At 32.2% G+C, this 24,002-nt stretch overlaps 1 protein-coding gene across 1 annotated transcript in view; it reads left to right on the forward strand.

The window, feature by feature from the left end:
- Positions 1-24,002, forward strand: part of TASP1 (taspase 1) — a 244,821-nt gene that overhangs the window by 53,864 nt on the left and 166,955 nt on the right. Inside the window, exon 7 of the mRNA XM_051975909.1 lies at positions 9,960-10,039. Coding sequence (XP_051831869.1) covers positions 9,960-10,039 — 80 coding nt within the window. The remainder of the gene's footprint in view (positions 1-9,959; positions 10,040-24,002) is intronic.

Here is a 24,002-nt window from a genome sequence, read left to right on the forward strand (position 1 = left end):
CAAGTTTTGTAAGAAGAAAAATTCACGTAATATTTTATGTAGTTTAAAAAGTCTTATAAACATCACTTGATTGTTAGACCTTTTGAGGTAGCTATTTTAAATGTTTTAATGAGGCTTAGGTAAATCAAATTCCTGAAAGTCACAGTTTTAGTTGGGGAAAACAGACTGAGCCCAAGAAAAATTAAGATTCTTTTTCCTAGTGTTTTTTTCCTATATATATATAACCTGGAACTGCTAAAGACAACAATAAAAGGTGACATATACCAACAGGTCAGTGAGTAGTGACAGGAAAACTATTATAAGCCATTAAAAATTTTTAAATTTCCTTTCCTATACTTGTCATTTAAATCCTTTTGCTATCAAATTCCAATATACTTTTGCTGCTGCTGCTGGACAATCTGCCGTCCATTTAAACTGAACTGTTTACTGAACTGTTCTTCTTATCTCCTTTTCCATGTCCATCTATTTAAAAGCTGACTCAAAGTGTATTGGATATTTAGGACCTAGCATAATATCTGACATGTAATAGATGCTTAATAAATGCTTGTAAATTACTTTGTTGTTGTTTGTAACCATCTGCTCACACTTACCTTAACCCCCCTCTTGTTCTCTTCCAAGTGATACTTACTGTTAATTTTTTAGAAACATTCACATTCTGTGACTTAACTATATCAGTAGAGTAGTAATATTTAATAAGATGACCTGTGTTTCTAGGAAAAGCCTATTTCCTAAAGTTACTTTGCAGTTTCCAGAAGGTAGTGCAAGCTACTTTCCTTCTCTCATTTAATTCTGTGCCCAATTCATTGTTTATTGGTATTACACACACTCATGATGGACAAATTCTATAGAATATCCATCCAATTTCATATCTTAAATTGGATAAAAGATTTTTAATCCACTTTTTTTTTCTGAAGAAAAGGAGAGAGGGAAAGAAAGAGGGATGAAGTGAAGAAAAGTAGGTAAGGAAAGAAGAAGGGAAGAAATGAGGGAAGGAGGGAAAGAAGGAGGAAAGGTAAGTGAAAGAAGGAAGAAAGAAAGGAAGGAATTAAAGAATTTCTGGTATTCTTTTGTCAGATAAGATGGCTTTACAGATATTGCTGTCTGTGTTGTTATTATTGTTATTGTTATTATGTTGTTATTATTCCAACTTACACAGGCAATAAGTATTTGAATTGAATGCAAGTCTTTCTGATTCTAGGCCCAGAACATCACTGCCCTTCTTAGCTAATTTTGGGCAGTGGATGGTCTTTTGAGTGCTAATGTCTATTCTTCAAAAGACTCGTTTGAATCATCATTTGTTATTGTAATTGCTGCTATTGTTCAATCATTCACTTATGTCCAAGTCTTATTGACCCCCCTGACCATAGTGTCCATGGGGTTTTCTTGGCAAGGACATTGGAATGGTTTGCCATTTCCTTCTTTGGTGGATTAAGGCAAACAAAGGTTAAGTTACTTGCCCAGGATCACATAGCTAGCAAATATCTGAGTCTGGATTTGAATTCCTTTCTTCTTGACTCCAGGCCCAGTACTCTGTCCACCAAGCCACCTAGCTGCCTCTTTAACAAGCATATCATCCATAAACCAAAGTTTATAGAGGACATTATCCTTGATAGGGAATCATTGTTCAATTTGAACAATGTTGAACAAGATTTGAACAATCAACTCTACATTTGATTTCCTCTAAAACAGTAGTAAAAACCCATGGTGATCATAAACCTGTTATCTATGACCAGAATAACGATCAAGCAGATCATCTGTTTTTTTTTTTTTTTTTTCAGGGATTGTGAAAAAAAATGGTGAGGATAGGAGATAACATTGTATGAATAAAGCTTTACAAAAATTATTGGCCACAAATAATAAACACAGTGAGATCTTCTACTCTCCATAACTTTGAATCAATTTGGTCAAGTCATGAATGACTTCATCAAGGATGCACATGATGTTTATATTGATGATTCTTATAAAAATTTTATAGGGATAAAAAAGAAATACAAGTCAGCAGTGAGACTTTTTTGGTCTATTTTTTGGCTATTAGTAAGTTCTGGGATTTTACCCCAATGCTTTTGTTACACTCCCCACTTCTCAAAAATTTGTGAATCAACCCTTCAGCATTGTCACATTTATATTGCTTCCACCATGGATGTCCTCTGTGTATTCTTGGTCTAATTCAGCTGTTGTACCTGTCTTTTTTCCTTTGGTGCCATCTTATTTTCTCTGCTAATCAAGGGTTTGTTATAAAAATCTTTCAAGTCTTTTTCATTTTTATTGTGTTTATATCTTCCAATTTTTGTCACTAATACACAGAAAAACTTTACTTAGTTTGGACTCTTACCAAAATTTCTTGGAACTGAAAAGTTTTGAAAAGGTTTTAATCTTCCATTATTTTTCTCTTTAAGATTTTACAAATGAGGTTATAGTTCAAATGGATTTTGCTCTTCATTATCATATTTTTTATTTGGCATGTACATCAAGTCTTTGCTGACTAAGTGACATTTTAAATTCTTTTGGTTTTCTTATAATGATTGAGATCAATTAAATTTCCACATGAAATTATTGTATTCTATGTCCTAATCACATATGTATTGATGACTCATTTAAATAGGTCACAAGGAAATTGTGTTCATTTGTATACCACATTTTTTTCTTATTTTTTTCCTAGGTTTTTTTTTTTTAACTGAAATTTTGATCTTTGCTCTAATAATTTAATGATCTGACTTTACATAGCTAATTCAGCAATGACTCCAACATTAGTAATGAGTAATTTCTTTTCAGTTTCATTGTGTGTGTGTGTGTGTGTGTGTGTGTGTGTGTGTGTGTGTGTGATGTTACTCTTTGATCACTATATTCAATGCCTACTGATTCTTTTTCTTGAAGAAAGTACTTATTAAATTTAAGAATGAGGTTTTATATGGCTTATGAGTCTTTGGTCTCTTTTTTTCCAACAATTTCTTTCTGTTTTTAACTATTTCCACCTTTGCAATGAAGTTACCAATTATCAGAATATATACTAATCTAATTTTTCTATCTCTTCATTCTCAACAGATGTTGGTTGGTTCATAAGCCATAGAAATTTTCATGATACTCATTTTGCAAATACTTATTAGCATTGCAGTAAAAGGTGACCAAAATGTCTTAAGCAATGAAGCTTCTTTTTATATTTGGATTCATACAATGTTAATTGCAGCAACTCCTTAATTTTTCCCAAGGAGAATTTTTGAAGCATTCCAATTTGCTATAATTTCCTTCTTTTTTTCTGATTTCATTTATAATGAGAGGCAGTATGTTGATTGTTTTAACATTTGTTGTTTACTCAAAAAAGATCTCTTTTCTTAGACTATTAATAGTTGTTAATGTTTGTTGATGATTAAAAACTCATGTGATGCTTGGCACCTTTTGTTCTACTCCCTTATAACAGCAAAAAAGAGATTACACGATTCTGCATTTTTCTTTTTTGGAAAGGATTGTTATAACAAGGGAATTCATGAGTAAGAGGCCATCTATGAGATCTGCATCTTTCCATAAAGCTATTGTTTAGTCTTTTCTTGAGTCTGTACTTGTAGTCTTTCTCCTATGATAGAAACTACAGGAACTAGAATTATCATGGCAACCTTTGCAGGCATCAGAATAGGACTTTGGGGAGTAGAGTTTAACTAATTAATCTTTGCATAGAGCTCTAAATGTCTCAATGACTTCTATTCAGATGTTTTATGAGAAAATGTAGTAAAAAAAATAAAGCATTTGAGAACTGAGATTCAGTAACAGTAGTTTCATTTTGTTTATTAAGATGGACTGTTAATAATAAAGCTTCATTTCATGGCATCTGCAACATATTTTAAACTTCTAATTCACTGTTTAGTAGAAAATATCTAGTGTATGGTTCAACATGAAGCAAAGCCAATGAAATAAAAAAAGTTCTTAATTAATTTAGCAGTTGTTAAGAAAATTCAAATTAGGAAAAACTTAGGAAAAGGCTCGCATACTGAAAAACTTTTTTCAGAATTTGGAATATGATCTAAAAGTGACAAATAGAATATTATATTTCAGTCTGTTAGCCTTGATTATTCTTCATTTTCCTCTGGCCATCCAGTTTGTACTTTTGCATTATTTCCCATCCTGTGGTCAATTTCTATGAGAATTTTGTCTTGAAAGTAACAGAAATACAGTCTGGTGTAGTGGCTGAAGTTTTTATTTGAATTGTTCTTTCATTTTGACTTTCTGTGACAATTTACCTACCTACCTAGCATCATTCTGTTACAGTGGTCTTTGGGTAAAGTGTAGGAAAAAAAAAATCTATTTTCTATTATAGGAACAGTCATAGACTGCAAAATAAAAACATCCAAGCTATTATAATTATCTATTAATTCTTCTTGTAAATTAAGATTTTGGACTTCCAGTAAATAATATAGGCTGTATAAAAAGTCTTTTAAAGAAATAATAATAGCTTTTTATATTTCAAAATTCATGCTAAGATAATTTTCAACATTTACTCTTGTAAAACCTTATGTTCAATTTTTTTCTTTTTCCCTCCTCACTATTCCCTCCCCTAGACAACAAGTAATCTAATATTGGCTAAATATTTGCAATTCTTCTCAATATATTTCCATATTTTTATGCTGCACAAGAAAAGGCACATCAAAAGGGAAAAACGAGAAAGAAAAAACTAATAAGCAAACAAAAAAAGGTGAAAATACAATATTGTGATCCACATTCAGTCTTTATAGTCCTCTCTCTGGATGCAGATGGCTCTCTCCATCACAAATCTATTAGAATTGGCCTGAATCACCTCATTGTTGAAAAAAGCCAAGTCCATCAAAGTTGATAATCACATAATCTTGTTGATGTGTACAATGTTCTTTTGGCTCTACTCATTTCACTTAGCATCAGTTCATGTATGTCTCTCCAGCTTCTAGGAAAAATTCTGAAAAGAACGCTACATTGAATTAGAATCAAGAAATCCTGAGACAAAGTTATATAAAGTACTTTGATCTAAAAATGAACAGCCCCAGAAGACATAAAGAATTTTATCAGGAAAAAAAGGTTATCTTAAAAAAAAGACTATGCTAATATAGGTAAACATGCCCAATAGTGCAGACCAAAGAAGAATCAGGAATACCTGAGGCATACAGCAATCAGTAATAGGGGACAGGTAGTCCTTTCAAAATGTGTGCTCTCAAGCTATAAAGAAGGCTGAAATTTTTACTCTTAACTATACTAAGCCTGAAAAAAGGCAGGGAGCTAGAAGTTCTTAGATTAGGATAACTGAGGGATACCAGAATTCTGTTGCATTTTAATGTGCGATGCTATGGGAGACATGTAGACCACATGATCTGAACTTATGTGATGCAGGTAGAGCTGAAGTTTATCAACACTAACTGAGGCACTTTAAAAAAGGTGAAGTTCTGACAATCGAGGAAGGGAACAAATAGGACAAACCAATCCAAATAAGAATACAAGAAGTGGAGGAGTACTTCCTTGCTGTTAAATCCCTCTCAGGATAGGACTAGAACAATAATTAGGAAAAAAAAACATAGCTATAGCATTAGAATTTAAAAATTTTTAAAAAAATATTATCAACATTTAACATTTATAGGATAGTTTCTCTGAGATACCATGGAATAGCTAGGTACTTTGTGATGTTTATTTGTTTATTTAAAATTTTGCTTTTTAAAAATATTTTTATTTTCTCCATTATATATAAAATTTTTTTTTTACATTTGTTTTTCAAATTTTGGGTTCCAGATTCTTTCTCTTTCTCCCTACCCTGGTCTTTGAGAATGCCCATGGGAAGTTGTGCAAAACATTTTCATGTTGCAAAAAAGAACATAGATTCCTCCCCTCCAAAAAAAATAAAAACCTTAAGAAAAGAAAAAAAAAGAAAGTTAACAAAATATTCAGACACAGTCAGTTCTTCCTCTGGGTTTGAAAAATATTTTTCATCATAAGTTCTTCAGAGTAGTCTTGTATCATTGTATTGCTTAGAACAACAAAATCACTCACAGCTAATCATCTTACTACTTTGCTGTTACTATGTTCATGGTACATTTCATGTTGTTTGGGCTCATGGACGACTTTCCAGGTTTTTTTGATATTATCCTAGTCATCATTTTTTTAGAGAACAAAAATATTTCTTCATAATCACATATTGCAATTTATTCAGCCATTCCCCTATTGATGGACATCCTCAAAGTTTCAATTCTTTGCCCTAAGAAAAGAGCTCCTATGAATATTTTCTTATATATCAATTATTTTCCTTTTTAAAAAAAACCTCTTTTAGGATTCATGCCTAGGAGTGGTATTATTAGGTGATAGGATATTCATGATTTTATAACTTTTGAACATAGATATCTTTTGATCATTTATCAATAGAAAAATAGCTCTTATTTTTTAATTTTTATTTATTTATTTTTGCTGAGGCAGTTGGTGTTAAGTGGCTTGCCCAGGGTCACAGCTAGAAAGTGTTAAGTGTCTGAAGCCAGATTTAATCTCAGATCCTCCTGACTTGAAGGCTGGTGCTCTATCTACTGTATCACCTAGCTGCCCCAGTAGCTCTTTTTATAAATTTGACTTAATTCCCCACACATTTGAGTAACGAGACCTTCATCAGAGAAACTTGCTTCTCAATTCTTTTCATAATTGCTATTACTAACTGTATTTTTCCCCATGTTTATTCTATTCCCTCTTTCCTTTTACCTGTCCCTCCTCAAAAGGGAGGGACTATTTGTTTCTGATCAGCCCCTCCTACAATGTGCCCTCTCTTCTTTCAGCCCCTTTTTATATCTTCTTGTATCTCCCTGTATAGCCTTCCCCTCCTACTACTCTACAGGATAAGATAGATTTCTATATCCATATTGAATGTGTATGTTATTTCCTCTCTGAGCCAATTCTGATGAGAGTAAGGTTCATTCACTCTCTTTCCCCCTCTCCCTCTTTCTCTCCACTGTAAAAACTTTTTCTTGCCCCTTTTAAGGCAGATAATTTAGACTGTTCCATCTCTCCCTTTCATTTCCCCCCAAAACAATACTCTCACCTTTTGGTTTTATTTTATTTTTTAGATAATTATCCTTTCATATTCAACACACACCTATTCCCTCTGACTATATAGAAGTACACCTCTAACTGCCATAATAATAAGAAAGTTCTTTTGAGTTATAGGTATCATCTTTCCATGTAGGAATGTAAACAGATAAATCTTATTAAATCCCTTATGATTTCCCTTTCCTGATTACCTCCTCATGCTTCTCTTTACTCCTATATTTAAAAATGAGATTTTATCTTCACCTCTCTTTCATTGAATTCACCTTGCCCCAGTTTTGTTGAGTAGATGATTCTTGGTTGTAATCTTAGCTCCATTACTCTCCAGAATATTTTATTTCAAGCCCTCTGATCTTTTAATGTAGAAGCTGCTAATATTTAAGGAGTCTGGGAAGAATTCCAGTGAGTCACTGCTTTCCCTCTGCCATTTTGACTCTGCCCTTGAGAATCACCTTGTGATGTTTAAATAATTAAAGCATTAATTAAAATGATTTAGTAAGGAAAAATCATCCCAGTTTTGTGAAAAGTATGAATTGTAGTTTCAAAAACAGCCAAATTTATCAATGTAGGAACTTCAAAAATATGTTGCTACTTAGACCTCCTTTAGTACTATTTTAATCAGTCAATTAATCAATCAAATAAGCATTTATTAAATATCTATTATGTGCTAGGCAGTATGCTAGGCTCTGTAGTTAAAAAGACAATAAAAAGTCCCAGCCCTGGAGGAACTCTCAATCTTTTTTTTTTTTTTTTTTTTTTTAAAGTAGGGTGTTTGGCAATATTTTGTTGGCAATTAGTTTGTATGTGAAATTTTCTTTCTTTATAAAAGGTCTTCTTGCAGGCATCTTTTATATGAGAAAAATTTTCTATTTTACCTTTTCTCTACTTTCCCCAGTACATACCTTTTTCTTATTCCTTTGCTTTTTTTAAAAAAAATCTATTTCCAACATAATTGATTCACACTCATTCCTTCTATCTATATAGTCTTCTTCTTAACTGTCCTAATAATGATAAAGTTCCTAGGAGTTACATATATCATCTTCACATATAAAAATGTAAGCATATATTATTTAACATATTGAGTCCCTGTGATTTTTCTTTCATATCTATCTTTTTTATGCTTCTCTTGAGTTTTGTGTTTTAATGTCACATTTTCTAATTAGCTTTGATATATTCATCAAGAATGCTTGAAAATCCTTTATTTATTGACATGTCTATTTTTCCCCCTGAAGAATTATACTCATTTTTGCTGAATAGGCTATTTTTAGTTATATATCTAGCTCCTTTGACTTTAGTAATATCATTCCAAGTCCTCTGATGCTTTAATATGAAAACTGCCACATTTTGAGTCATCCTGACTATGGATTCATGATATTGAATTGTTTCTTTCTGGCTGTTTGCAATATGCTTGACCCGGAAGCTGTGCTATAATATTCCTTGGAGTTTTCTTTTGGGAGCTCCTTTAGGATTTGATTTGTTTCTTTGAGTTTTTATTTTACCCTATGGATCTAAGATATTAAAGTAGTTTTTTTTTTTTTTTTGGATACTTTCTTTAAAAGTGATATCTAAGATCTTGTTTTGATCATGGTTTTTAGGTAGTATTTTTCATTTTAAATTAAATTAAATTTAAATTAAATTAAAAATTTATGAATAAAACAAGCATTTCTACAATATAGTACAATAAAAAAAGATGATAGCACATGGAACTACAAATCTACTATGCACAACTTTCTATTCCTTTCAAATATACAACAAAATTATCTTATAGATTTCTTTTTTTTTTTTTTTTTCTTTCCTCACCTCTATCCCTCATTAGGGGTATATGTGTGTGTGTGTGTGAAATTACCTTATACATAGTTTTGTTTATCATTTCTTTCTCTGGATATGGATAATTTCTTCACATATTCTTTTTAGAATTGTAAAGAGAATGCTAGGTGTTTTTAATAGTAAAAATAGTTTATTTACTCAAAGTCATTTTAAAGACTATTGCTGTAACCGATATAATATTCTCTCTTGATTATGCTTGTTTCTTTATTATTTCATATAAATCTAAATAACATCAAGCTTGTCATTTCTTATAGTTTACTATATCACAATCATATACCACAACTGTTGCCCAGTTAATGGGCTTCCTTGTAATTTCCTGTTCTTAGCCACCACACAGAGAACTGCTATAAACATTTTGGAACATAAAGATTCTTTTCTTTTTTCCCCAAATCATCTTTGGAAATAGATCAAGTAGTGGTATTGTTTGGTCAGAGAGTATAGGTAATTTAATATCTCTTTAGGCATAATTCTAGATTGCTCTCCAAAATGGTTGGATCAGTTCACAATTTCACCAACAATGAATTAGTATCCCAAATTTCTCATATCCCATCCAATATTTGTCACTTTCTTCTATAATTATTTTAGCCAATCTGGTAGGTGTAAAATTATATCTCAAGGTTGTTTTAATTTTCATTTCTTTAATTAGTGATTTAGAGCATTTTTTAATATGAGTATAAGTTGGGTTATTTTCTTCATTGGAAAACTGCCCATTCATATCCTTTGACTATTTATAAGTTGTGAAATGTCTAATAGCTTTATAGATTTGACTAAGTTCTTTATATATTTTAGATATAAGACCCTTATCTGATAAACTCTCTATAGAAATCCCTCCCCCTATGCTCTGATTTTCTCTTGTCCTTCTGATCTTGTCTTCATATGTTTTACTTGTAAAAAAACATTTTGAAATTTAATGTAATTAAAATTATCCATTTAAAATGTCTAGGCATATTTTTATTTCATTTTAAAGCAAATCTGTATTTTTCTAATTATATTTTAAGTGTACCACTTTTCTTAGGTTGCCCCAGTATAAATTTTTAATATTTTCTTTTTTTTAAATTTGCTGACACTGAATTTATCAGTGTTCTTTTTTGACTTTTTAGCTTTTTAGTTGGAGAAGGAGCCTATAGATGGGCAGTGGATCATGGAATACCCTCCTGTTCTCCAAGTGTTATGACTACAAGTGAGTAAAGCCTTTGAAGAAATTAAGGAATGTGAGTATGTATACCCATGTAGGCTCGGGAAAATACTTGCTTATGTAGTCAATTAAAAAAAAATAGAGTAGATGTATCTAAAAAAATCCAAATGTTATAGTTTTTATTTCAAAACTTATCTTTAAGAGGTTATTTTGGTTCCATTGTAGTCAACTTGAAACTCTTAGAGTCATGGGAGGCAGTATCCCAAGTACTTAAAAAAAAATGAGATAAAAAGTTTATTTTAAGTAGTTTAAAAATAAGTATGAAGCATTTAGATACTTGAAGAATATGATTATGGTCTATTTCTGGTATTGTTACAAATTAAGAGTCAGTGCTATTGGAAGATGAGCGTTTTTTAGTTGGAGGAAAGATCTCTGTATAAGTAAGCTTTACTTAGTGCTTAACCTACATGAAAAAGTAGTACTGAGTTACAGAGTAAAGAAATAATTTCAAAGTTCCACTTGAATAAACCAAGGGAAAATGCTGCACTATTTAATTTTACTAATATGAAAGTTAATCTCTTTGTCAGTATGACTTACTGAAGAAATTATGATGGCGTGAATTCATTATGTACCTGAAAAAAAAATCTCCTCTGTAACATACCTGCTTAGTCATTTTCCTCCTTTTCTTTTCTTGGAGATCTCTGATAAGGGTGAACTTGTTCCCTTCTGAAACAATTTTTTACATTTGGGCTGTTCTGGTAGTTGCTAAGGTTTTCCTTTCATTGGCTCTAAATTTGCGCCATCCTGTAGTTATCTATCTACCCAGTGCTTTTTCTTAAAGTACAAGTTTCATCTTCTTTTCAAATGATAGCCCTTCACAGATTTATATATAGTAATTTTGTTTTAAGTCTTCTAATAGTTGGGCATTCCTATTTATGAGAACATTATATACTTATCAATATTTTTTAAATGTTGTGTCTAGAACTGAACAGTATCTAGATGTGATGAAAGCAGAATACAATGGTATTATTATCACCTTAATTTGTGAGTATTGTGCCTTTTTAAACATAATACAAGTTTTCAGAGACTTTCATGGTAACTATTTCATCGTGCTGACTTATTAATTTGTCATTTTTCTAAAACCTAGATTTTCTGAACTTTTATAAGGTTTTATATTTATCTTTACTAAAATTTTTTTCCCAATTCTGCCTAATGTCTTGCAAGTCATGAAGATTTTAAGCCTTGAGTTTGCCATTTAGTATGTTTATTGTCCTTTCCAACTAGGGGTCATCTACAAATTTGGTAAGGATTATATTATGTATTCATCCAAGTCATCAATAAAAATGTTAAATATCACAGGATTAATCAAATACACATCTGGAAATTCCACAGGAGAATTCATTTCCAATAACACTGAATGGGTCTTAATGATTCTGTGTAACTAGGAAGGTCTCCATTGGAGTCCCCCATGAGATTTATATGTGTTGTGACATTTAACCAGTTATATATTCACCTAACTGTCCTATTGCCCAGATCCTAACTCTCCCTTTACTTTCATTATAGTTTGAGACATTTAAAAAAATATTTAGCTTAAATCTGGATAAGTTATAGATTAGTTTGGAGCAACATCTTTTTTTGTTTGTTTTAGGTTTTATCGATGCCTCTTTGTTTTTTTTTTTTCTACATTCATTATGTCACTTTTTCTCTCTTTCACCTGTTGAAGGACCATTAGTGTTTGTCCCTTATAATAGAAGGATACAGTTAAGTAAATCAAGAGTCATGTTGATCATACTGCCAGAGATAAAAATATACAATATTCTTTTGATGCAGCTAGATAGTATAGTGGATAGACAACAGTACTTGAATTCAGGAATACCTGAATTTAAATCCTACTTCATACACTTATGTCTTATGCTAGACTAGTCATATAACTCTCTTAACCTATTTATTCATACAAGAGATGTATGGAGATACTAATGGCCTTTTATTCACAGGATTGTGGTCAGGATCAAATGAAATAAAATATATGAAGTACTTTGAATATTTTTAAATACTATATAAATGCTATTGTTATAGTAATAAGTCATCATTATTGTTACGTAACTTGTTGATGAAATCATTCTGCCTTTTAAAAAAAAATAAGCATTGCTCTTGTTTCTAGTCAGTCATTAACCATTTCTTTAATGATAATAAGTTCTAGAATTTTGCCAGTTATTGAAATCAAACACATTAGCTTATGAACTAGGCTGATGTGGGATTTTTTTTTTGGTTAAAATATATACTGATGAGCCACATATATATGAAGTGTCTTGTTTATTATTTGTATTTGCTAGATTATTCTTTTGGATAATGATCATGTCTACATTTCACTGCTTATTTTTGTTTTCTTTTTAGTTCTTGTTTTTTGAATGTATATTATGTCAAAGAAGCATGCAAAGGTTGTAATTCTTAAAGATTATGAGCCATATTTCTGCAGTTGTTCATGTGAGGAAATCGTAAATTTCAAGGATCATTAAAAGTCTACAATGAAATATTATTTGTTGTATTGAAACACAAAGAAAAGTCAAGCAATTAACAATCATTTGTTAAGCCCTTATTATGTGCTAAGCATTGAAAGTGTGACAGAAAATGAAAAAGTGATAGAATATTTTTAAAATTCAGTGTAAAACAACCTAATAAATATTTAGAAAATAAATGAAAATCTTCAGAAAAACCTGACAGCTAGAGATGTCATTGATTCTTCCAGTTAGGCATGAGTTTTTCAAGTTGGAAGAACAGCAAATAGATATATTTTTTAAGCTGATAATCATAGCTATCAATAAATATTGCTTGTCATAGATTAGACAATTGCCATAGTTTTTAGACTATATCGAGTACTACATGGAAGATTGAAAAAGTAATTTTTACTGCTGATAATTCAGTTTTCACTTGTCAGAAAAAGTTCAGATGAATATAAGACCTGGAGGTGGACTTCAGATTGTAAGTTTTTTACCTCCCAAAAAAGTTTTCAGAATTTTTTTTAACTTTTTGGTATCCTGGAAGTCTTATTTTCACTGATGGAGTTGATAGATTCTAATAAATTTTTAGAAATATATCTTTTTAAACATGTATTTAACATATCCTTTAACATATTTAACATGTATTGGTCTATCTGCCATCTGGGGGAGGGGGTGGAAGGAAGGAGGGGAAAAGTTGGAACAAAAGGTTTTGCAAGGGTCCATGCTGAAAAATTACCTATGTATATATCTTATAAATAAAAAGCTATAACAGAAAAGAAATATATCTTTTTTTCTCATTCATCAAAAAAAATCACTTTTTCTCTATCTCACCCAAACCTTTCTAGATCCCAATTAAAAATAAACCCTGTTACAAATAGGTCAAATAAAATAAATTTCTATATTGTCTACATGCAAAATAATTTTGTCTGATTCTGTAATCTAAAGTCCTTCATTCTGAATGAAGAGATGGGTCAATGCTTCATCATTTATCCTGTGGAATCTTGCTTGGTCATTTTACTGATAAAGATCCTAATTCTTTCAAAATTGTTTGTCTTTACAATATTGTTTTCGTTTCATTATTCTAATGGTTGTGTTCACTTTACTCTGTATCAATGTGTATAAATATATTTGGAATTTTTTGAAATCATCTCCTTCATAATTTCTTACTGAAATTCTGTCACATCTTATACCATGACTTATTCATCCATTCCCCAATTTGTGGGCAGCTGTTAAGATTCCCATTACTTGCCACCTTTAAAAAAAAAAAAAAAAAACAAAACCTGTGAATTTTTTTTTTTTTGCATCTTAAGTTAAGAGTTTGTAATGCTTTAGACTAATCTTTCCTTCAATCTGATCTTCTAATCCCCCTTTCCCCTTTCTGCCCTTTTCCTTCATATTTTCCTGTTTATTGAAATCATTGAAATTTTGAATTTATTTCTGTAATCAGATGTGTATATTGCCTTTATTTCCTTCTTTCCATCAGCTCAAATAAGAGTGAGATTCAAGTGTCTATTTGTGAACCTAGGTTATATGATATTATTTACCCTAATTTTTTCCTTTTTTTTTTCTGCTCAGGGGAGAGGAAATTCCTCTTCCATTTTTCTCTTAACATCAACAAATAATTGAACAACTTCCAGGAGTCATCTGATTCAACTCTTTGATGATCATCAGACTCCTTGATGATGACATGTTTCAGAGGGGACACATGTATTATTATCTCACCATGTTTGACTATAAGCAGTTTATTCTTGTGTAATCCATTCATTCATTTTTACCTTTTTATTTTTCTATTTATGCCTATGCTTGAATTTCAAAATTGCTCTGTGACCAGCTCTAGTCTTTTCATTAGAATGCTTGAAAGTCCCCTACTTTATTAACTCTGCATTCCCTCTACTACCACTTCCTATGCTGTATGATTAAACTCACTTTTGTTGTGTAAGTTATCTGTTGCTTTCTGTAATGTCATGCTCCAAGTTACCTGTTTCTGTATAATGGTGTTTGCTAAATCATGTATGATCTTGACTGTGGTTACTCCATTCTTAAATTCTTTCTTTTTGATTGCTTGCAGTAGTTTTTCTTTGACTTGAAAACCCTGAGTTGAGCTGAGGAAGCACCGAGAATTTTGATTTGAGGTTTCTTTCAAAAATTGTTTAGTAGATTCTATTTCTGCTTTATAATGTGATTCTAAGAAAGCTGGACTGTTTTATGATTTCTTGAAATAGGATAGCAAGATTTTTTTTTTTTTTGTCATGGCTTTTAGATAGTCTAATTCTTGGATTTTTTTTTTTTCTCCTTGATGTGTTTTCCTGGTCAATTGTTTTTATAATGATACCGCATATTTCTTCATTTTAATTTTATTATTATTAATAGTAGTGGTAGCAGTATTTCTTGTTGTCTCATGAAATCATTATTTTCTGTTGGGTCTTTTCTAATTTTTAAGGAGTCTGTTGCCTGGGCAAGATTTTATATTTTTTGTGCCAAGCTGGTTAATTTCCTTTCCAATTCTTTATTATATAATTTAATTTCTTTTCAAGTTTTTTGAAAATACTCTCCTTTTACTTATAAAAACATTTCAAAGTTTTTTTAAAAAAGAAAAATGCTTGCTTTATATCTTCTAGGATTTCTGGTTGTATTTGTGCTTAAGTTATATTTTGCTTTGTCTTGTAGGTATTTTGAAGTCATTCTCTTCTTTTGTCTATGTCTTGACTTCTTTGCTACCATAATTGCTTTTTATGGCAAGATTCTTTTTTGCTTTGTTCATTCTAACAGCTTCCTTCATGACTTTGGACTTGATATCAGAATTGGAGTCTGTGAACTTCTGAAGGAAAAGTATGGGCTGGTCTTGTTGCTACTTTCTTGGGATATTAAGAATTGGTTATTCCAGGTACTCAAAACAAGCTGGGGATCTACAAACTTTCAGTGTTCTCAATATGATCTGATCCATGGGAAAAGTATGACTGTTCTGCAAATTTGTGACTTGGTTTATTGGTTGAGCAATAGTAGAATATTGTTGGATTTAAACATTTCAGAAGGTCAGATGTTAGGTTCTCGTTTGGCTTAGGATGTTTGCCCTGATTATTCCTATACAGGTTGATTTGAAGCTGAACTGAGACTCTGTTCTACTCCTAGGGTCTGAGCCAAATTTCTGTTTGCTTATTTTTAAACTTCCCCTTTCTCTTTGTACACTGCTTAGGTAACTTTCTAATTGGGAAAAACTTCCTGGCAAAGCTCCCTATCTTAGTATGCTCTAGATTTGTGACTGGAGCTGCGTGGTAAGTGACAAAATTGCCAGGTGTGGTTCTTATGGGACCCTATTACAAATCTGGGACCTTTTCTTGTCCTGATCCATTGGTGCTTGAGTGTTCCAGGAGTTTGCCTCCCAATTGTCCGTGGGACCTTTCTTTCTGCTTCTCTCTGCTAAGTTAGACTGGGCAAATAACTCATTTTATTTTATTTTTTTCTGGATTTCTCTGTCAGTACTGGAGCATTTTCTAGATATGGTTGAAGGAGGGTTGTTTTTTTTTTTTTTTTTTTTGCAGAGGGTGGTGCAATACATTGCTACATTGCTATCTTGACTCTGTCTCTAACCAATAAATATATTTATAGAGTGAGATGCAGAATTTTTCCAAAATTATAGAAATTCCTAAATGGAGATGGAATATTATAAAACAACTTTGAATGATGTCACATATCACATATTAAAAAATTTCTCCTGAAAGCTGGAGAAATAGTCTTCATTGGTCTGGGAACTTATCTGTTTTGAACCTTAATGAAAACCTAGGGTCTATCAAGGCTATCCTTGGAACAATCATTTATTTGTTAGAGAAGTTTTCAATATCCATTATGATAAATGTGTGGTTTCATGATTCATTATCAAGAAATGTATTAAAATATTGTGGATTTTATGTCAAATCTTATAAAAATAATTGCCACAAAAAGCAAACATATTAGGTATTAAGTTTTTTTAAACTTCAATTTTTATTAATTTGAAACAAATATAAAGCAAGAAAAAAAGACAATTTCTATATACACAGCTGAACATAAAGAAAGGGTTCACTATAGAATCATATATTTCCATTTCAGACTGTTTACTTAAAAAAAAATCTATCTAGTAAATACTATATATTGTTTTCAGCCCTACCCAGCTTTTCTGTACTTTATTCTAACTTTTGTTCTTTGCTTTGCACTTTTTATTTTATTTTTCTCCCCCTCCTTCCTACCCTGTACTAGAGTTGATTACAATTAAATATGAATTTTATATGTACACATATGTTTGTATATGCAAATAAACACATATGTAAAAGATCATACTATACATATTTCTGTTTTTCATTTCTGGAGGTGGATAGCATTTTCCTTCATAGGTGTAAATCTTTCGATGTTTTTCTAAAATCAACCAATTATTTCTTTTAGCACAATTGTATTCCATAACAATCATATATTATAACTTGTTTAGTTATCCCCCAATTGAAAGGCATCTTATCATTTTAGCCAAACTGATAGGTATAAGATGATTTTTTAAAATTGTTATAATTTTCATTTCTCTAATTAATCATCACCCAGAACATTTTTTCATAATTCTGTAGTTCTTATTTTTTTATCAGAAAATTTCCTGTTCTTTTCCTTTGACCATTTATTAATTGGGGAATCACTTGTATACATTCAACCAAGTTCTTTATATATGGAGAAATGAGACCTTCATCTGAGAGACTATTTATGAAAAATTTCTCCCATTTTGTTTTCCTTCTAACATTAGTTTTATTTGTACAAGAACTTTTTAATATAATATGATCAAAATTATTCATTTTATACTTCACAATACTCTCTACAAATTGTTTTCCCATTCATGAGTTTAATAGGTAATGTGTTCCATATTCTTCTAATTTTCTTTTGATGTCTCCCTTTGTATCTAAGATTTTTGACCTTATCTTGGTACATAGTTTAATATAGTGCTGCTTTCTAGCTTTCCCAACAACTTTTAATGCAATAATGAATTTTTATTCCTAAAACTTAAAATTTTACATTTGTTAAACACGTTTACTATAAACCTTAGTACTATGTATTGTATGTTTACTCAGTTCCATTGTTCTATTTCTTAGCCAATACCAGTAGTTTTGATATTGACTGCCTTAATAGTTCAAAGTCTGTTACTGCTGTTACTACTCTTGTCTTTGCATTTTTTTATTAGTTTCTTGACTAATGAAACTAGTTGTTTTTTCAACATGAATTTTGTTACTGCTTTTCTAACAGTAAAATACATTTTTTTTAGTAACTTAATTGGAATGACATTGAGTAGATGAAATTGAATAATTAGTTAGATAAAATTGTAATTTTTTTCATTATATTGGTTTTGCATATCCATGAATAATGAATATTTCTCCAGTTATTTAAATCTGACTTTATTTGAATAAAGTGTTTTATAATTATTTTAAATAGTTAAGGGTTTTAGGTAGTTAAGTTTTAAGCTAGTCTGTTTTGGCAGGAATACTCTTAGGTATTTTATACTTTTAAATACTTTCAAAATACTGAATAATTTTGGGAACATAGAGTATGGTTTCCTATTTTTCTCTTTTAATTAAATCTATTTTAGCTTTAACTTCACCTGAGATCATGATTGTTAGCCCTACTTTTTTTTTTTTTAACATTAGCTGAAGCATAATACATTCTACAGCAGTCCTATTTTAACTCTGTATCTCTCATTTAAAAAAAAAAATTAAAAATAAAAAAAATTTAAAAATTTTAAAAAAATTAAAAATTTTTTAAAAAACCTTCATTTAAAAAATATTTCTTATAAGCAACATTGTTGAATTCAGATTTTTAAATACATCTATCTGTTTTATGGTAAATTCTTTTTTATGGGTAAATTCATCCCTTTCACTTTAAATTTATAATTACTTCTTGTGTATTACTCTCTATCATATTTTTTTTTTCACTATGCTTCTTGTTTTTTTATTTTATGCCTTCCCAGGTATATGTAATTTACTTTTGACCACCATACTCTCCCCCTCTTTCTTAATCTACCAAACCCTATGAGAGTACCTTCTTTGTCTTCTCCCTTATCCTCATTATTCTTTTTTTAAATTTTATTTAATAATAACTTTATATTGACAGAATCCATGCCAGGGTAATTTTTTTACAACATTATCCCTTGCACTCGTTTCTGTTCCGATTTTTCCCCTCCCTGCCTGCACCCCCTCCCCTAGATGGCAAGCAGTCCTATATATGTTAGATATGTTGCAATATATCCTAGACACAATATATGTTTGCAGAACCGAACAGTTCTCTTGTTGCACAGGGAGAATTGGATTCAGAAGGTAAAAATAACCCAGGAAGAAAAACAAAGATGCAAATAGTTCACATTCGTTTCCCAGTGTTCTTTCTTTGGGTGTAGCTGCTTCTCTCCATCATTTATCAATTGAAACTCAGTTAGGTCTCTTTGTCAAAGAAGTCCACTTCCATCAGAATACATCCTCATACAATATCGTTGTCAAAGTGTATAATGATCTCCTGGTTCTGCTCATTTCACTTAGCATCAGTTCATGTAAGTCTCTCCAAGCCTCTCTGTATTCATCCTGCTGGTCATTTCTTACAGAACAATAATATTCCATAACATTCATATACCACAATTTACCCAGCCATTCTCCAATTGATGGGCATCCATTCAGTTTCCAGTTTCTAGCCACTACAAACAGGGCTGCCACAAACATTTTGGCACATACAGGTCCCTTTCCCTTCTTTAGTATCTCTTTGGGGTATAAGCCCAGTAGTAGCACTGCTGGATCAAAGGGTATGCACAGTTTGATAACTTTTTGGGCATAATTCCAGATTGCTCTCCAGAATGGTTGGATTCATTCACAACTCCACCAACAATGCATCAGTGTCCCAGTTTTCCCGCATCCCCTCCAACATTCATCATTGTTTTTTCCTGTCATCTTAGCCAATCTGACAGGTGTGTAATGGTATCTCAGAGTTGTCTTAATTTGCATTTCTCTAATCAATAATGATTTGGAACACTCTTACATATGAGTGGTAATGGTTTCAATTTCATTATCTGAAAATTGTCTGTTCATATCCTTTGACCATTTATCAATTGGAGAATGGCTTGATTTCTTATAAATTAGAGTCAGTTCTCTATATATTTTGGAAATGAGGCCTTTATCAGAACCTTTAACTGTGAAGATGTTTTCCCAGTTTGTTGCTTCCTTTCTAATCTTGTTTGCATTCGTTCTGTTTGTACAAAAGCTTTTTAATTTGATATAATCAAAATTTTCTATTTTGTGATCTGTAATGGTCTCTAGTTCATCTTTGGTTACAAATTTCTTTCTCCTCCACAAGTCTGAGAGATAAACTATCCTATGTTCCTCTAATTTATTTATAATCTTATTCTTTATGCCTAGGTCATGGACCCATCCTCATTATTCTTAATCTATTTTACCCATTTTTTTTAATGAGAGTAATATTGCAGCTCCACCAACCCTTCATCCTGACTTTTTTGTTCTATATCAGTTCTTCCTTTAATACCTCATTTTTAATGAGATAATAACTTTTTTTTTTTATTAAAGCTTTTTATTTACAAAACATATGCATGGGTAATTTTTCCAGTACTGGCCCTTGTATAACCCCCTGCCACAAATTTCTCCCCTGTTTCCCCCCATCTCCTCCCCTACCTGGCAGGCAGTCCAATACATGCCAAATATGCTGAATACATGCCAGATCCAATATGTGCATACATATTTACGCAGCTATCTGGTTGCACAAGAAAAATCAGATCAAGAAAAAAGAAAAAGAAAGACTGAGAAAAAAAGAAACAAAATGCAAGCAAATAATAACAAAGAGAGTAAGAATGCTATGCTGTGTTCCACCCTATGTTCCCATGGTTCTCTCTCTGGGTGTAGGTGGTTTTCTTCATCACTGCATAAGTGGAACTGGTCCGAATCATCTCAGTGTTGAAGAGAGCCATGTCTGTCAGAATTATCATCATATAGTCTTGTAGTTGCTGTGTATAATAATCTCCTGGTTCTGCTCATTTCACTTTGCATCAATTCATGTAAGTCTCTCTAATCCTCTCTGAAATCATTCTTCTAGTCATTTCTTACAGAACAATAATATTCTAGAGCATTCCTATACCATAATTTATTAAGCCATTCTCCAACTGAGGGGCATTCATTCAGTTTCCAGTTTCTAGCCACTACAAAAAAGGCTGCCACAAACATTTTTGCACATGTGGGTCCCTTTCCGTCCTTTATGATCTCTTTGGGATATAATCCCAATAGAAACACTGCTGTTCAAAGGGTATGCACAGTTTAATAACTTTTTGAACATAGTTCCAAACTGCTCTCCAGAATGGTTGGATCCAATCACAGTTCCACCAACAATGTATCAATGTTCCAGTTTTCTTATATTCCCTCCAATATTTGTCATCTTTTCCTGTCATCTTTGCCAGTCTGAGAGGTCTCATTTTTAATGAGATAATGGCTTTTTAAAAACCTCTTCTCACTCAGTGAGTGATTTTTTTTTTTTTTTTTAAGAATCATCCTATTTTACTCAGGCCATCCAAAGCCTTTCTTTCAAACTATCCAAGTAATGATGACTATCTTAAGAGTACTAATAACATTTTCACAAATAAGTAGTTATATTCTTGAGGAGCAATGTGCTGCAGCAAAGAATTTAGTTTTGGTTTGAATCATAGTGAATAAAGATATTCTTAAACCAATTAAGAAATAAAGTTTATTTTAATAAAAGAAAGAAAGAAAGAAGTATACATCACCAAATTGGGGAAACATGTGCTTCTGTATTACACAGCTGGGGAGTCCCAGTTCAGCCTGCAGAGTCCTGATTGGGAAAGTCTTTGGTAATCTGTCCATTCCATGGGTGAGACTTTAGAGAGTCAAGGGAGGACCCCGTTTTTATACATACAGTTTTAAAAGAGATCTATTTTTTCTCAAGTTAAATGTGTGATCATCTGACAAACATATCCTGGTTATTCAGGGTGGTTTTGTTCATTGGAAGTGGGCTAGTCCTTCACAGAAGAAAATAATCTACTAGTATTATGTTATCCAACTATGGGTGGTGGAATACACTTGTGGCTTGTAATATTTTGTTCTTAATCTGGGAGTTTTGAAACTTGGTTATGATATTCATGTAAATTTTCTAATTGGGATCTTTTTCAGGTGGTAATTGGTAGATTTTTCTTTTCTATTTCTGCTTAACTCTTTAATTTTAGAACCTCAGGACAATTTTCCTTAATAATTTCTTATAATATTGTATTAATATTCTTTTTTTGGTTCTAATTTTCAGGTAGGTCCATAATTCTTACATTTTCTCTTCTCAATCTGTTCTCCAGATCAGTTGTTTTTCTAATGAGATGTCTCACATTCTTTTCTATTGTTTTCATTCTTTTCATTTTGTTTTATTATTTTGTGTGTTTATGTGTCTTGTAACATTATTAGCTTCCCCTTGCCCATTTATAATTTTCAGGGAGTTATTTGCTTCCTTAAATTTTGGAATCCCTTTTTCCAATTGGTTGACTTTCTTCTCATAATATTTTTAATTTTCTTAGATTGCTCTTTTTTTCCCCTATTTTTATCTCAGTCTCTTATTTGACTTTTAAAGTCCTTTTGAAATTCTTAGAAGAAACCTTTTTTAACTTGTGACAATTTGATATTTCTCTTTGGGGAAAAAAAAGTGGCTTTTGAACCCACATCTTCTCTATTCCCCATAGCAGTTGTCAGTGGTTACGTTTTCCTTTGCTTACTCATTTTAATTTTTAGCAGCTTATTATTATAATCAAATTCTAGTCCCTTATGGGGAATGGTGCCCCAGACCTCAAGTTCTTAATGTTCTTTTTCTGAGCCTTGTCCAGGTTCTTGAGCAGCAGTCCTTTTCACCATTAAGCTGCAGCTAGACCCCCTAGCCACACTGCCTTGACACGATCTTATTCCCTGCCATTGCTTCAGTGGCTGCAAACTGCAGCTTTCCCCTCTGTCTTAAAACTCAAACCAGGGATCTGTTCTCCTGCAAGGGCCCATAGCCAACAGAGTCCCCTCTCCTCTGCTACACCACTCACTGTGCATGTGCTTGCTCCTTACCTCTTGCAGCCACCCTAGGACAACATCTGATCAGCACTGTTGTACCTGACATCCTGCAATAGAGAGGGTCCTTCCTATCTTCCCCTACTCAACTATCCCATCCCAACTTTGTCCTGAGATGGAAGTTTCTGAGGTTGTTTGTTGATTCATCGAAGTGCACTTGGAGGTGTTTGCACCTCAGTCAGTTTAAACTTCCACATTTGGAGATTGAATCTTTTCTGAAGTCCTCTCAAGTTGTCTGAGGAAGACAAACCCCAACTCTTATCTGTTTTTCCTATTCTATGTTCACTTTGAGGCATCAGCTGACTTTTTTTTTTGTGGAGGAAATTGGGAGAGCCTATAGTTTTCCGACCTACTCTGATACTATTCTGTTATGGGCCAAAACTCTGTACTTAAAACAAGGGTTCTTACAAGGTGTTAACTCAGTGGAATTGATAGACAACAGTTATCTAGTTTAGTATGGTGATTAATAGTTCTCTAGTTCAGTACATGTACTTAATACTTAATATAGTTCTACAAGCTTCACACCTATGATGTAATTCAAATAGAGCATATAAGCTGGGACAAACTCAGGCAGAATCAGAGCCAGAGACAGAGGACTGGAGGTGGGAGCTCAAGCTCTCAGAGCCAAGGAGAGACATTCATTCCATCTTCATCAGCCTCCTGATGGCTGTCCTGTCCTCCTGCTTCCCCCACTAAGACCAAGGCTCATCTGAAGGGCCTAACCAACCGGGCCCCAGGCAAGGAGACAATAAAGAATTTGGACTTTAACACCTGGCTATTCTTGTGGTGATTACTGAACTGAAATGAAGGCTGGTCCAGAGACCTCCAGAAAACCAATCAGAGCATTATATTATTATTCCATGATGCTCTCAAAAACTTTCAAAAGATTTAAAAGGTTGTACATTTTGTAGTATTCTTCAATAAATTTAATTACATTTTCCTAGTTAACTTTTATACCAATGAATGGAATTGTCATCTAGAAACTGAAGAAATCTGAAACTCTTCAATAATTCACAGTCTTAGAATGTCCTAGGCCCCTAAGTAACTTGCTGGTAGTCACATGGCTGACCTGACGTGGGACTGATTCAGATCCTGATCCAGTGGAAAAGCCTCTAGGATTCTAGGCTAACCGGGCTATATTGGAGCTGTTTGCACTGGATATTGCCTTGTCTTAAAAGGCCTGTATTCTCCCCAACTGAAATCCTGATTGCTTTTCTGTTGGTTGATGACATCAGAGTCCTGAATTTCTAAAGTCTCTCTGGGTGTAACCTCAGCTGCTATCATGCCCCACCTGTCCTTTGATTGATACTTTGGAGCTGGGCCCTGCCTCTCATTCCTCTGGGTTATCCTATATTCAGAGGCCCAGTGAAAGCCTCGGTTACATTTTGGACATGGGATTTTGGATTTTCTCTCACCCTG

The sequence above is a fragment of the Antechinus flavipes genome, chromosome 2 (genome assembly GCF_016432865.1).
Source record: "Antechinus flavipes isolate AdamAnt ecotype Samford, QLD, Australia chromosome 2, AdamAnt_v2, whole genome shotgun sequence".
Lineage (NCBI taxonomy): Eukaryota > Metazoa > Chordata > Mammalia > Dasyuromorphia > Dasyuridae > Antechinus > Antechinus flavipes.